Source organism: Anguilla rostrata, chromosome 4, assembly GCF_018555375.3.
Source record: "Anguilla rostrata isolate EN2019 chromosome 4, ASM1855537v3, whole genome shotgun sequence".
NCBI lineage: Eukaryota > Metazoa > Chordata > Actinopteri > Anguilliformes > Anguillidae > Anguilla > Anguilla rostrata.
Window position 1 is genome coordinate 25,523,244 of NC_057936.1, and position 15,706 is coordinate 25,538,949.

Below are 15,706 nucleotides of genomic sequence, written 5' to 3' on the forward strand. Positions count from 1 at the left end.
CTGCCTGGAGGAAGACTACAATAAATATGTACGATGTATGAGGTGAAGAAGGCGGGGCAGTGAAACGTGTATGACTGGGAGGGACTAGGCTAAACCCCCCCCCCCCCCCCAAAAAAAAGTCACGGTATTCAGAACAGCTGTTTCCCCCTCGTTGTTAAAACGCTGTAGCATCTTAATAACTTATAGCATTGAAATGCATGCGGCTCCCACGGTAAGAAAAAAAAAATCCGAATTGCTCTCTAACCCAAGAAAGTGACCCTCTTTTATGTACGCCATGTCATTGTTCTCACATCTCGCCAGATAATGTTGTCTGATGGCGCTTTTTGCCTGCAGTCTGGAAAATCCCCGCAGAACGCATTGTGCGGTTGTTTATTTATGTATACCACCAGCTTTAGGTAGTCTGGAAACGACTAGCCAGTTCTTCTGAGAAACCGCTCACATGATCTAGATTGGAGCCTGACGTGAGAGATATTTAATGAAGGAAATTAACATTACGGAGAGGGTGAGAACACTGGGAGCAGGGTGACGCGGGCGAGTCTTGGACATGTTTACTGACGGTATTCATTACTGACACTACATGGAAATTGTGGTGCATTGCAGTGCTCGGCTTTGTATGACATTTAAATTAGCCGATGGAAATTCACCTGAAAACAACAAATATCAAGATATGGAGCTGTATATTTTTTAATTAAAAGAACTGAAGCCCCAAACAAGGTTTGACTGCATGATGGTGAAACTATTTTATTTTATACAGAATATAGATCATTGTTAGACTGATCAGTAATGAAGAAAAAATGATGTATTTAAGAAAGGATACTAAGGAATGAGAATAAGGTTTACACTTGTGTGCAAAAACGGTGATTTCAGAATTTATCACAGCCCCACAGACCTCATGTAAATGCCAATGAACTTGAACGGAAGCACCCAATGACTTTGAAAGCACTAGATGACTGGTATGTAGCGAGTTGTCAATTTTGACAAAGTGGTGCTCCACAGTTCACCACAATTCTGTGCCGCTGACACGCTTCCTGACACTGACCGCAGAGGTCAAATGACCTTCCTGTGGCCTGTGCCCTTCTGGTCCCAAGAGGAAACTTTTGGTTCCCTTGACCATTCTAGCCCGCTCTGGCCTGTTACAGTAACTAGGGTTAATTCATCTATCATCCATTATCTATACCCGCTTATCCTGGGCATGGTCGCAGGAGGTGCTGGGTGCCAAAGCTTATCCCAGCATGCATTGAGCGAGAGGCAGGAGTATACCCTGGACAGGCAACCAATCTATCGCAGGGCACACACACCATTCACTCATACACTCATACCTATGACCAATTTAGAGTCTCCAGTTAGCCTACCTGCATGTCTTTGGACTGTGGGAGGAAACCGAACATGCAAACTCCACACAGAAAGGCCCAGGCCAGATTTAAACCCAGAACCTTCTTGCTGTGAGGCAGCAGTGCTACCCACAGCGCTACTGTGCCACCCACTAGGGTTAAAAAATTATTTTAAAAAATAATAAAAAAGAATTTACCAAAAAGTTTCATCAATTACATTTGATATGAAATTAAATTGAAATGTAGCAAGTGAAGGGAGAATAAAAATTAATGTATTACAAAACAAACAAATACCTTACAAAATCCTTTTTTGTTGAAGAATTTCGGTCATCTGTTGGACACTAAAGAAAGTCGGCCCTCTGGCTTTTTTTCGACGTTTGACGTTAATAGCTTCCAAGGAATCCTATCCCAGCTCGCCCCCCCCCGCTCATAAAACACACGGTAAAGTGACCACACCGCCCTCCATTCACAGCCTTTGTCTGTTTTCATTTGCCGTGGAAATCAAATAATATCAGGCGTAAATCATGTCAGGTTTCAGACAAATGCCCTGTGGGGCTCGCTCGAGCACCGGCACGGACGCGACGCCGGCCTGCGGTGGCAGACGTCCTTTCTCATGCCAACGCGGGAACAGAATCACATTTTTAGCAACCCAGGTTTATTTACTAGTTATTCTAACTCCACACTAATAAAACTGCGATAGTATTAAATTACCCTCTTTATGGATTTTCCCCCCTTTTCGCTCATTTATCCCTGCATCACGTGTGAAGACAAAACGAACGTCTCCGTATCGGAAAAATACTGTAAATAGAGTACAAAACACCACGACGACGGTCTTCCAGTTCTGGAAGATATGAAATCGCGCAAGCTGTTTAGAGCCAATTAAACAATAATAGACTGAAGGTAAAGGCCAGCGGCAGTCACATTAGCGCTGTCAGCTAGCCAAGGAGAGACCCCAGACTACAACCCACCATTGGCTCATTTCTGGGTGGCTAGACAAGTCATTGACATGCATGTCTGCTCTTAGGAGCGGTTCGACGTTCTGCTGAACTTCCTCTCTCATGCCCGGCAGTTTTGTCTGCTATAGTCTCAAACAAAATATTTATAAGGCTTTTCGTGGGAACTGAAAAGACACTATGAGAACGCAAAAAAATTGCACATGTACACTTCAGGGAGAATAATGCTTAATTAATTTGCACAAAAAATTACTTGCACTCAAAAATGACTGAAAACTGCAAATATTAAATACTTTTATTCTCATCAAACCACGTAATCTTATTAAAACATTAAGCTCTGAGGTTCATTCACACCATGCGCTCAGTTTAAATAAACATTTCTTATTTCATGAAAATATTACAACAAAACGATTGGCAAATATGTAACATCTTACAGCCATGATTTACAATGAATAACTGAATCTATTCTTTGATTAAACAATTGGTGAAATTGATGGCAAGGGATATATCCCAATATGCCATGTTCACAATCATTGAAATGTGCCAAGTGAAAAGGACTAGATAATCAGAGACAATGAAACCTGAACATTTCACTTACTTCATGCTACAATAATTTTTATGTGTGTATATATATTTTTTTAAATCATCCGTGAAGCTGCCACACACACACACATTCCAAAAAAAACAAAAAAACCCTTTCAATCTCCGAAAATCCCTGAGTTGTCAGGCACTTTGTTACATTGCTGAATTAAGACATCCCCATCAACCCAATAATTATACTTCCATGATCCAAAAAAACAAAACAAAACAAAACAAAAAAAAAACCATGATTGTAGCTAACCGGACGGCTATGTATCATGATAAAATTTAAATAAAGCCTGCGTTAAAAATGTAACAACTACCTCGGATTTGGAAAATTGAAAGGAACCGTTAAAAGCCTAACCTAATACGCATGCTGCAACACTTCCGTGACATCGGTTCAGCCGTCTGTCCGCACCAGCATCAGACCGTTTGGCCCAGAGTAGGCGCGGAGCGTGCCTTTGCTTTCCCAGTCAGCGCGTGCAAGGCGAAATGTCCCCGGATGCAGCTGCAGCGTCAGGGAGAACCGCGCTGTGGTTCCCCCTGGGGGGGGGGGGGTCCTGAGCTCCATGCATAAGAGCAGGAGAGCTGGCGAGGGCCTGCTGCTCAGTTCTGCATCAGGTACTGGTGGAAGTAGATCCCAAACAGGCTGCTGATGACCTGGCAGGCCGCCATCCACCAGGTGAGGAAGGCGAAGACGCCCCTGAAGAAGATGGGGGTCAGGACGGCACGCAGGGCGGCGAAGGCCTCCGTGAGACGCGCCACCGTGGCCTGGACGTCCTCCTCGAAGTCCTCGCCCTCGTCCTCGTCCTCCAGGACCGGCAGCAGGGGGGCCGCGGTGGGGAGCACTGCTGCGGGGGTCACGCCGGGGGCCTCCGGGGCCAGTCCCCAGGAGAAGTCCCCTGCGACACAGACCACAGCAACACGGGCACCGTCAGCGACCAAAATTTACACCAGCGGCAGATCACGCCAGAAAGAACAGGCACTGCAGGCCTTGGTGGCCATTAGAGGAGTTTGGTGCATATAAAAGACTTGATCAATACGATAGGCTGAATGTTACTATGGCCACCATAGCTCCTTGATTAAGACCAGGTTGCCCTTGTTGGGAGAGGCCTTACCCAAAGACTTCAAAGCCAGTGTTGAGAAGAGGATGAGCAGAATGGGAGTCAGGTACTGCAGCGTTACCACGGTGAGGTAGCAGAACACTCGGGTCACCTGGAGCCACAGTGGAGAAAACATTAAACTCTCTGATCCCACAAGGTTTCCAGATCTACTTCTACCCACAGCCTCTCCACTCAGCACTCAGTGTTAAGCACTGTACACATCATGTGACCTCCTCAGACTTGCTAATCACAGTCCCAGCAAAGCCCTGCATATTTGCTTTGGATGATTATTAGAGTGCCTCATTTTTAGCTTTCCTTCACTTCTGGCCTATGCCTCTTCTACTACAATGTTTACTCAAAATGGAAGGTCAAATTGTCCTCAAGTTGTACTCTCATGATCTGATTGGCTCACTGGTCAAAGTCAACTAGCCAAAAGATAGCTGAGATTCTACACTTAAACTCAACTGAGGCAGCCGTAGACAATCACTTTGCCATTGCATTGCAGATGGGGCGAAGCAGTCACCAAAAGGCAGCTCAGTCTGTAGAGTCCTTTAACCCTTTAAGGTGTGAAATCACACGTGATTAGACTGCTCTTAACTGAACATTCTAACGCAGATGTAATAAAGGGTTAAAAGGAAAAGGGTTTTTCAGGAAATGGTTAGGTTTCCTGTCTGCCACATGACATTGCGGCCACTCCACAGCTCCTGGGCTCCTGGGCTGTATGGGGACCCCCCATCGCTCACCTTTTTCTGGATGTCCACAGCTGCGATGCGTCCAGCCTCCCTCTTCATCTGCTCCACCCACTTGGGCGCCAGGTTGAGGTAGGCCTGCAGGTGGTAGCGGGTGAGCGCCAGGCGCAGGCCACACAGCGCCACCACCGTCCACAGGCGCAGGGAGCTGAACGTGGAACTGGAGACCCTGCGCACGTGAACACAGGCACAAGAATCAAAGACTCTTCCACCCACACACACGCAAATATGCACAAACATGCTTGTATGCACAAAACTGCCTTTAATAATCAGAAACTTTAACCTTTTGGACAATAGGTTTTTTGGAATGTTTTTTTTCACTATTCTAAGTCAATCTTCTTAAACTCAATTGCTTTCATTTACCAGTAGTGATTATGACATCAGCTTTAGAATGTTCAGTTAAGAACATTCCAATTACATATTTGTGATCTCACACCTTAAAAGGTTAATAGCGGTAATGAAGGCCAGAGGCAGAACTTCTCAAGAGCAAAGGGTGGCAGTGTAGCATAACAAACAGAGAACTGTGCTTGCAGCTCTATGGCTGTACGTTTGATTCCCAGGTGGGGCACCGCCACTGCTCCCTTAAGTAAGGCACACCCAGCCGCATAGATGGACTGAATGCTAAAGAACGTAAGCTGTGTAAGTTGCCCTGAATAAGAATGTGCACTAAAGCCATGATGCTGTGCTGTGGCACGTAGTAATGGCGGCGGTAAGAGAGCGCCACAAAATGGAGTGCGATACAGACGGCCAAGCCGGAGACGACGGCCGAGCGTGCTCACAACGTGACGGTGGTCTTCCCCATCGGAGCATTCGCCAGGAAGTCACGGGCAATGGGCTTCACCCACAGCAACAGCACCACCAACGGAGACAGGAAGCTCATGTGCAGGAGGATCCTCAGGGAGAAGGCAGAGGGGGTTGGTCAAGGATGGGACAATATGTACACATGCTAAGTAACAGCAATCAAGATCAATTATATGTGAAATATGTTTGGTGTGATATTTTTTAGACTACATTAAAAATGCAGGGAATGCATCATTGTTTACATTTCAGTTTTAAATAGGCCAAGCATATGAGAGGAGGGAAAACATATATATTACTGAGATTTCTTGGACAGTGTTCTGACATATGCTAATAATGTCTTACTGTATTAGAGGCCGGCCAGTATTCATCTGAACTGCATCCAAGTGAGTCTGAGCCAATCGGAGCCCAGGAAAGGCAAGCAAGGCACCAATGAATGCACAGAAGGCTGCCAAGCCGAACTTCACGGTCAGCTTGGTGACAGGGACCCTGAAGGAATGCCAAAACAACATTCAAACAAATGTTACAGGGCCCATTCCCAGCACGACCGAAAAAAGCAAAGTTCAGCCGTCATTACTGCGACACGTTCATCATTATGTACCGGTGTGAAAAGCATACTTACAGTAGCAGTGTAATAGGCAGATATTTCTTAAGTCTTAATTTCACAAAGTTATTTAAGCTGCTTTGAATGCCGGTAATGCAGTTTAAATAGAATAATTTCCGTTCTTCAGAAAGATACTCACGTCCACTCATATCCCTGCTGCCTGGCGAAAACCTCCAAGTTGTAAAACAAGCTAGCAAGACCTCAGAAAAAAAAGAAAAGGAAAAAAGTTACATTGCTGTATCAAACCACAAATTGGCAAAAGCAGGGGAGACCTATAGCATGGGGGGGTGATGGACATATCATTACACATCCTGAAACTTGTAGTTTATAGATTCTGTCTGTTAAAATGAGCACCAGGGATGCATGGCAGCATCAGAGAGATTCTCACCAGGCTCCAGGCCGAACTCCAGGTAGTCCTCTCTGACCACCAGCACCAGCATGGCCACCAGCAGAGACAGGAAGCCGAAGGCCAGGCACACTGCGCGCTCGCCCCCCTCGTCCGAGCGGAAGTAGTGGCTCATCAGCGTGTGCAGGGTCCTCCTGGAGATGAGCGTCAAGGGCCCCAACAGACAGGGCCACTACTGACAGGGCCACTAAAGACAGGGTCCCAACAGACAGGGCCCCAACAGACAAGGCCACTACTGACAGGGCCACTAAAGACAGGGCCCCAACAGACAGGGCCCCAACAGACATGGTCACTACAGACAGGGCCCCAACAGACAGGGCCACTACTGACAGGGCCACTAAAGACAGGGTCCCTACAGACACCCACACTACAGAGAGGACCCTAACAGACACCCACACTACAGACAGGCGCATGACAGCCTAAAGACAGGGCCCAACGACATGTCTACAGACAGGGCCCCAACAGACAGGGCCACTAAAGACAGGGTCCCTACAGACACCCACACTACAGAGAGGACCCTAACAGACACCCACACTACAGACAGGGCCACTAAAGACAAGGACAGGAAGCTCTCCTGAGGAAAGCTCTGATCACCTCACACAGAGATGGGTGAGCATCGCTAATGGACTGCTTCCCAGCCCTGCTCCTGAAGGTCTACCATCCTGTACGCTTTCATTTCAACCCCAGTTTGGCACGCCTGATTCGACTAATTAGCAGCTCAAGGAGGTTCTACCTCTTACTACGGATGTGATCCCGCTGGTTGAATTTGCACCTATAAACCTTGGCTATCCCGCCCAAAAATAGTCATATACTGTCAGAGAAAGCCTATTCAAATGTGAGGGTCATGAAAGGGTCATTTTTTCATTGACACTTCTGAGGATCGCATATATTCCACACTTCATAACAGGACATATTACATGGGTCACATAACTCTTCTGATAAAGGATACAGGCAAAATAGAATAGTCAGCACACACCAGATAGCTCCAATGTTGACTTCCTTGCTGGCATCCACAACCCAGTAGTATCCCTCAGTGAACAGGTAGATACCAAAGGCGTACAAGGCAAAGTCAATCAGCCACTGATACTCCAGGAAGAAACGCAGGACTGCAGGCAGAAAGAGAGACTCATTTTAAAAAAGAAAAGAAAACATTTGTAACAGGTGTTACACGAAGGGCCTGTGCAAACGTGAAGGAAGCTTCTTCATGTAACAGCACGCAAATTTACCAAGGGCATCCATGACGTTGACAGGAGCAGCTTCTAGATGAAGGTTGATGTCCCTGGGCACTGTGAGCGGCTTGCTGTCACCAGATCCATTCTGTCGCCTGCGAAAAGGAAGAGGGTAAAAGAAATGGGGATTTCTGTTGTGGGAATCCACTCATTACCCCAAGAGCCCGAAGAAGAGAGCAATGTGTTCCCTTGCTTTGGGACTCTGGTCTTTGGCTCAACAAGCTCACCATTTCTCTTAGGTGTGCTGTGTGGATGTTGGGGACTGAGGTTTGAATCTTGGGGAACACATGTACCTGTTACATTGGTGAATGCTAGTTTGTAGCAGTCACAGGGATGAATGTGAATTCGATAACACAGACTGATTTAATCGATGGATTTTAATCGCAATCATTTGGCAGACCCACAAAGCAACTTTTGTTTCGAGTTTAGAGAGGCAAAACTGATTTAGCATTGAACATTCATGCACCTCTTCAAGGTGACATCACCTGCTAGAGTTACAAGAAAAGTATAATTACTTCCACTGCCAAAGGTCTTTTGAAAACCCAAAGCATTCCTACCTCCCTTATACCTTGTGTCCCCAGACCTGAGCAAAAAGCCCTGGCACTGTCTCACAAGCATACACAGTTAAACACTTCCCTTGTGTCCGTACCTGTCCCTCTTGCTGGTCTTCGGAATCTGCTTTCCAGCCAGTGCATATAGCTCTCCCTCTGAAGGGTGCTTAAACCGGAACAAGCTGAACAAGGAAGACAAAACCACAGGACAAACATTTGGCCATTATCATTTTAAACTTTCTGTAGGACAGTCCTTCTAAAAATAAAAAAGTCATCAGACTTTCCCTACCTGCCATTGCAGAGGAGCCAGCGGGCAAACGAGCAGTGTGGGGCCATTCTCTGCATGATGCTTACAGCCAGCAGACTGACCACGAGCTGCACACCCATCAAGGCCTGAGAGAGAGCAGACTTCCGTTACGCTCCCACAACGAATGAGAACTGATCAAAACAATGGGAATTATTGGGAACAAACTTGTAATCATTTCAGTTACTGTTCATTGTTCGCAACAAACGACGAGCTAACTGGCTTCTACTTTCCATTCAATATATGCCCTCCGTTATAAACGGTCGGCCCATGAGTGTCTGCGCCTTTACAATCTACTAATGAGGGGGATGTTCACTGAATGCAACTATGTATCATTTGCCTTCAAAAGGCCGCTGCGACGCCTTAAGCAATAATCTTGCGAACAAGCTATTGGTGGTAAGCTTTGCGAAGGGCAGAGCTGGTCATCTGCCAAAGAAAGGGTCTACAATCTGACATTCTTATTAACTAACATTACGGGTAAATACTGAAATAGTACTTTGTGGTATAAAAATTATATGGAAATTAGGCATGAATGCACAGGAACTGATTACTAGCCTGATTGCTAACTTGCAGCACGATAGCTGCAGTTTATTCATTTGCAAACTTATCAGTGTAACTAGCCATTGCAGATACTTGGCTACATGCTATCTAGATGGCTACGTAAGCTAGCATTTTATAATTTAACGGACATGACAGCTACATCATATTACATAAACGTGTAGCCAACGGAAGAGAAATAAAACAATTGTGTTACCCACCATGGTTCTTTTTAAACACACAGCTAGAGCTGCTTGCTTCTCAACCTTCACTTTTTCACGCGCACGGTTTCAGTCCTCCACTGCTGAGCCTACTTTTCAATGGACATGAAAGATACGACGTAGGCCAAGTTAAAGAGTCTAAGAACCGCGCAATGAGTAACGCTGTAATTGGTTCACACATAATATTTCCGGTTGCCTCATTGGTCCAGATGTTGATGAGGCGGGACTAAGTAATAAATATACTGAAAACCATGCTGAAAACATTGAAATACCCCAATTCTCAATCACGGCTCGTCATTTTGATTATTTTTTAGATGAAATGTATTTTACAGCGTTTTCCGTAATCCTAGTTATGCTAAAAAGTTTCACCCACCTGTTTACACCTTGTTCGTATCAGTTTACACCTCCTGGGCAGTTTCAGTTAATCAAACTGCAGATTTAGACAATTATATCATTATTTCAAATCATATTCTTACTGTTTGTAACTTTTTTTACACCATCATTCATTGTGGATTGTTTAGCTGATGTGTTGCATTAGTTAGGCCATATACAATTGCAAAAGAAACCCAGACATGGTAAAGAAATGCCTGTTTCATTCGTAAGTGTAGAAATCCGTAGAGATGACTGAATTAATTAAATAGGCCAAGCTATAAATCATTTAAGTACAACCTTTGTCTTGTCTATGGATCTTTGAATATAAATGTTGTATTATATACTTAAATATAATTCCCTCTTCAAAGTATAAATGGCTTGATGAAACGCCCCCTACATTATTTTAGGAAATTCCCCGCAGAGTAAATTTGTATTCATTATATACACCATATTAAAGTTATAATGCTCACTATTTGATATAAACTGACCTACAGTATTCTAAACTTAGAAGCCTATTATACGATATACGGTTCTATGTCCCGCTTCAGCAACACAAGACGTGACGAATTAAAACATGACTTTTTAAGCGATTCCTTTAACCGTACCCAAGGCCTGGACAGTAGCATAGGAAAGCTCTAGAATTAACGATCATTCTGATTGGTCAAGTCACTTCCCATTGATACTTGTGATTGGACAACATCATGAACTCTCAGTGACGAGCTGGATGAACAGTTGTACAAACCAATCGTTTTCAGCCTGCGAATAGTAAGGTTATGTTCCGCTGAGAAGTAGAGCATCTTATTTTGGAACTGAGGTTGTTGATTAAGTGAAAGGTAAAGTTCTTCTCAAATACTTCTACAAGTTGTTTTCAATATCGAATGAAAACAACGGTAGATTAGAGTTTGACAATAACTACCAAAACAGCATTACTTATTCCGAAGCAACGAGTGTAGTAATTAATAGCAGAATGTAGTGGTTGTAAGTAAGCGAATTACTTGTCAATGAATTCTGCGCCGCACGTGCAGTGCCTCTACCTTGTTAGTCGAATGTCCATGTCTCTTGAACGACCCCTTTATAGACTACATTTATAACGGAACTCTTGCTACAATAGACTAAGTTTTAGTTAAATTAAGTCCTTGGTTTAATTCTTTGAAAATAATAAAAAATCGCGTTATCGATATGGCCTGTTTGAGGTAATCTTATTTATCATTTACTAATCATTACAAATAGAAATAATACAATTTAATTACTTTTATTACAGAAAATTATTATTGTTGTTATTATTATGATATTTTTTATTATTAACCAATTTGTTACACCCAGTGTTATTTGTTTCTTCTGTGGGGCTATTTTGTTAATATTGAACATTTAGTGCTAATAGACAATCCTTTTTAAACTGATATTCTCCTTGATCAGAGAAAGCAACCAAATACAGTTGCAAGATAGTTAATAGTTATTGGAAAGTTGCATGCCTCCCTGATAGTCGCTTCTGAAATTGATTTCCTGTGTCTTAGACACATTCTCATTGGCAGAAACACTCCTTCTTTCCTCCATTTTGTTCAAACGTTTTAATTTAGCAACTGTGTTTATAAATATTAGAAAATGACAATGAAAATGATAATTTGGCTTAACTTCTGACTCATATTCCCTCTGTCTGTCTTATTCTGCCTGTCCTATTCTATTTTGATTTGTCTGTCCGGCTCATTACAGAAGGAGTGGGAGAGAAAGTGATCATCTTCTTACTGATGCTCATTCTATCTCCTTTTGGCTTGTGTCACCTTAGACCTGGTTCTGCACCAGTCGCTCAGAATACCCTACGTGGGGGATTTGACGTCTTTTTAATGATAATCTCCCTTCGGCATGCTTTGAACATGGCTTGGAGTTCACTGGTCTTATGGTAGTCAGCCTGGAGTGAACATTATGCTAATGATTGAGATCATAGCATTACATATGCATGTAACAAACTATGTGTTTGGCAGCAGTGTTAAGATGGTATTACTTTTATCAGTATTTATTTTGAAAGATAAAGGATCATATATAACGTAGACCTGCAGTCAGATGATCTATAAAGCTTTTATTTTGGCAATGTTGATGGCCACACAAAGTCCTGACAGAAGAGTCTCCATGAGTACTTTCTGGTACATTTTTTTCCAGACATGCACTATTTAATCATTAATTTTGTAAAAAAAACAAAATAAAAAACCAAAACATTTGGATTATACCATTTCACATTAGTCAAGAATCATCGAATAAGATCTAATTATGTACTGCATGGCATGACATCCGCATCTGCCACGCCCCTTTCATGCAGTTGTACCGGTCGGTCGGCCGTACTGGCAGGCACCGGGCAGACCCTGACGGGCGGAGAGGCCAGGCTCTCAGTCCAGAGCTGTAATGAGATTTCTTTTGCCTGAGCGTTACCGGGCCGGCGCTGGAGAGCCTCTTTTTGGCAGCCAGAGCGGTCTTTGTGTGTTTACCCTGGCATCCGCAGTCTGGTGTGCCTCAGCGCGCAGGATCAGGTCCGCAGTCTGGTGTGCCTCAGCGCGCAGGATCAGCGCCCCTGTCCTCCGCGGGGCAGATGCTCGTCACGCATCCGAGTGACAGATCACCTGGAGGGGCAGCAGGCCGTCTTCCTCTAATGATGCGCGTGAGGGCCGTGCTTTTTCCTCCTGCTATTTTCTCAAATAAACGAGCCCTTCAGATCTGTCAGACCCAGGTTGGACCCGCAGAGATTATTTTGTGATTATGTGGTTTTTTTTTCTGAGATGCTAATACACTTCAAGGCTTTTCTCATTTCCCTTTTTTTTTGTCAGTAAACAACTTTAAAAAGAAAAAAAAACTGAACTCCTGACATGTTTTTATTATTCAATTTTTGTCCGGCCTCAGCACTGAATAGCCTCTTCTCAAGGGTATTTAAACAGAACACAAAGCAGTTGTGTAAATGAAAGTTTAAATCGGTAAGAGCGCTGAAATTCATTTGGGATCTAGTTCAAGTACCTCTGTACTGTTCAGAAGCAAAGGGCAAGTGCTGACGACGAACCCCGTATATTGCAAATGCGAGACGGGGGGGAAATTTAGATTTATTGTTTTCCCATGGTCATTCCTTTGCAGGTGCACCTTGGAGTCTGAACTGTCTGCACTTTGCAGTGAAGTGGGAGAGGACTGTCTTGTCTTTGCAATGGAGGCAGACGGACACTTGGCCCATTTAATGCGGCTCTCAGGTAGCTATGTCACATTTTAGCCGTATATTAACACAGGGCACCGAGAAGGCATGGCAATCCCCTTTTAATCTAAGAGTGGCACAGCAGTATTTTTTCTTATGCTGGTTTACCACTGCGTATCGCAATTTCACATATCATTTTCCCTCCAGTTTTACTTAATTCACTTTGAAATCACCATGATGATTGTAGTGTATGTACATGCTAATAGTACATAGTCTTTGTAACAAATGTAAAAAAAAAATAAAAATACATTTGATAATATTTAAAAAACCTTTTATGTGGGTATCACAAATGTCCTCAGCGAGGAAACTTGAAATGTGAGATAAACACAGCTATAAAATCTTACAGTTCTATATTGTTTCTCTTGAACGGATGTGTAGATTAAAGCACTATTTTGACCAAAGAATCAGTTGATTTCTGAATAAATAAATGACAAATGGGATTTATAAATAATATTTTTAGCTCTTGCACCTACCATGACTACTGCTATCAAATATGACCCTGATGACGGTTTGTTGCCTAAAGCTGTACGTGTACATTTATGTAAGATAATCCGAATAACAATCTCTGCTAAATGTAAATACAAATATAAAAGCAATATTTAAGAGCAACAATAGCCAAGGGAATAAGTAAAAGAAAAGAGAACAGGAAAAGCCCAAAGACAATACATTCACAATGGTCCAAATGGCACCCCCTTCACTGTTCAGGGGTCTCCTGGTTCCCACACTCCTTCGCCACGTCTCCCCTAGGGAACCGGAGGAAAGTGGTGGGTGGCAAGGAGTGAGCTGCATCCTGATTGGTTCCCCATTGTTTGCTGGAAGAATGTTATTCATGCCTCATTTGAATACATGCAAATTAATTGCTGTATCTACCTCTCCCTCTGCCTCCCTTCCTCTCCTTCCCTCTCTCTCTCTCTCTCTCTCTCTCATTGCACGCGCTCACACACTCCCAACCCCGGCTCCCCAATAGCTATGGCAACCAGGCTGGACTGGGTAGATTCCTCAATGGGATGTGACAGGAGGCTGAGGCCTGTGTGTGTGTGTGTGTGTGTCTGAGTCTGTGTGTGTGTGTGAGACGTTTCAGACAGGGCCATATCTCATGGGGGTGCTGTGTACAGGGAGGCATAAAGGAGCATCACACTGAGAAGGCCATGTGCAGGACCCCCCTTCCCCCCACCACTCCACCCCCCCCACCCCTTCACCAGCCCCCCGTCCAACCATCCCTGAGCATCCGCAGTGGCCCTGAATACCACACAGCGTTAGCAGTGCCAAAAAATCCAGAGAGGATCCTCTAACACCTCTGTGTCAGACTGTGCTTCAGAAAAGACACGCGACTGTGCACATGAAAGCTTCAGTGTCAAGCCTCTCCTGAATTAAAGCCCTCGCCAGCTTATTAATATTGTTTTCATGCCAAGTGGCGTCTATAAGCTTTGCATCTTCAGCCTTTCAGCCAACAAGTCAATATATCTGTCATACGCAATTTTCATATATTTTGTGGATTAGCTGGTGTGGAAAAAAAGGACAAGCAGCGTTCATATATATATATATATATATTTAAAAAAAAAAAAAAAACATTCTCCATTCTGCCAATGGAACGGGGCATTTTACAAACCCACTACAGTTTGCCAGCTGTGCTGTGTGGGGGGGAAATGGCAGAAACTTACAGTCGAAGTTCATTATAATTTATTTTTGAACGTTTTATTTTGTACTGACTCAGGTGGAACATGCCCCAGTTTCAGGGTAGTTATTCTGTATTCAAATCGAAGCGTGGAGCTCTGTACCCTCTGGGTAAATTATGGCCAAACTGCCCATTTAATTCTTCTGATGTGGAGTGGGTAGGGCATCCAGGGGAGAGCCTACCCTATGGATGGTTTCCTGTACAGTGTGCATGCTCTTTCCCTGTTTCAACGCAGTAAGGTGAGAGCTGCAACATGAACTTAGAAGAGCTTTGAATGTCAGATATAAAACCATTACTTCCGAGTATACACAATGACAATTATTAATGGGAATTCTGTATGGTGAGAGTGGCGAAAGAAGGACTTAATCTTAAAGGCTAATTTTACGTCTTTTATTAAGTTTATTAGTCTCGTTCATCAAAATATTCGAAATTATCGTAGATAGTGCAGTTTACAGCTGGGGGTTTAATTTAAAAAAAGCAGTCATTATCAGTCTGAATGTTTGGTGCATTTAGATGCGTGGGTGTTCACGTATGAGACATTCAAGTTGTCAGTAATGATCTGTTTCCAGTAAGTGGTCAACCACTGCTTTACAGTGCCACACAAGACATGGGAGCAGAATTCTGAGATGCTGGAACATACTGACCGTATTAGCGATGGAGGGGGCTATAGAGTGGAAGCTGTGGATGGCGGTCTGTGGGCATTTGTGCTCTCATGACTGACTAACAGATGGGGGGTGAAGAGCAACGCTTAAGCATCAAACAGAAGCGATAAAAAATTTTCTCATTACCTTTTTTAAAAATGCTGTGTTTGATAACTTGTTTTCACTTTGAAAAAGTGCACCCTAAAATGTGTTATCAATTTGTTACGGAGCCCATATGTTGTGGCTCTAGCTCCAAAACAAAGCGTCGGCCAAATTTCTCATGTGTTTTTGAGACAAACAACTGCTTACATTTTTACTTGGTATTGCAGTTATTATTTTCACTACCCTCTCCCCCAATTCCTTGCATATTCAAGATGTCAGTGGTATAAAACAACAATATAATTGTAATGGTATAAAAATAGATGACATA

At 43.6% G+C, this 15,706-nt stretch overlaps 1 protein-coding gene across 1 annotated transcript; it reads right to left on the bottom strand.

Annotated features, from left to right (window-relative positions):
* Positions 1 to 2,561: 2,561 nt before the first annotated feature.
* tmem161a (transmembrane protein 161A) lies at positions 2,562 to 9,524 on the bottom strand. Its single transcript, XM_064331768.1, has 12 exons — positions 9,366 to 9,524; positions 8,593 to 8,696; positions 8,402 to 8,485; positions 7,750 to 7,847; positions 7,473 to 7,629; positions 6,506 to 6,657; positions 6,257 to 6,317; positions 5,859 to 6,002; positions 5,495 to 5,608; positions 4,710 to 4,884; positions 3,982 to 4,078; positions 2,562 to 3,765 (listed from the first exon to the last, which is right to left on the bottom strand). The coding sequence occupies exons 1-12, from the start codon at positions 9,366 to 9,368 to the stop codon at positions 3,470 to 3,472; spliced, it is 1,485 nt and encodes a 494-aa protein (XP_064187838.1). The 5' UTR covers positions 9,369 to 9,524; the 3' UTR covers positions 2,562 to 3,469.
* Positions 9,525 to 15,706: the final 6,182 nt, after the last annotated feature.

Coding starts and splice junctions, on each gene's coding strand:
- tmem161a (XM_064331768.1), bottom strand. Junction 6,658..7,472: donor CTGACTATTCTATTTTGCCT/GTATCCTTTATC, acceptor GCTCATCTCCAG/GAGGACCCTGCACACGCTGA. Junction 6,318..6,505: donor GGAGTTCGGCCTGGAGCCTG/GTGAGAATCTCT, acceptor TTTTTTTCTGAG/GTCTTGCTAGCTTGTTTTAC.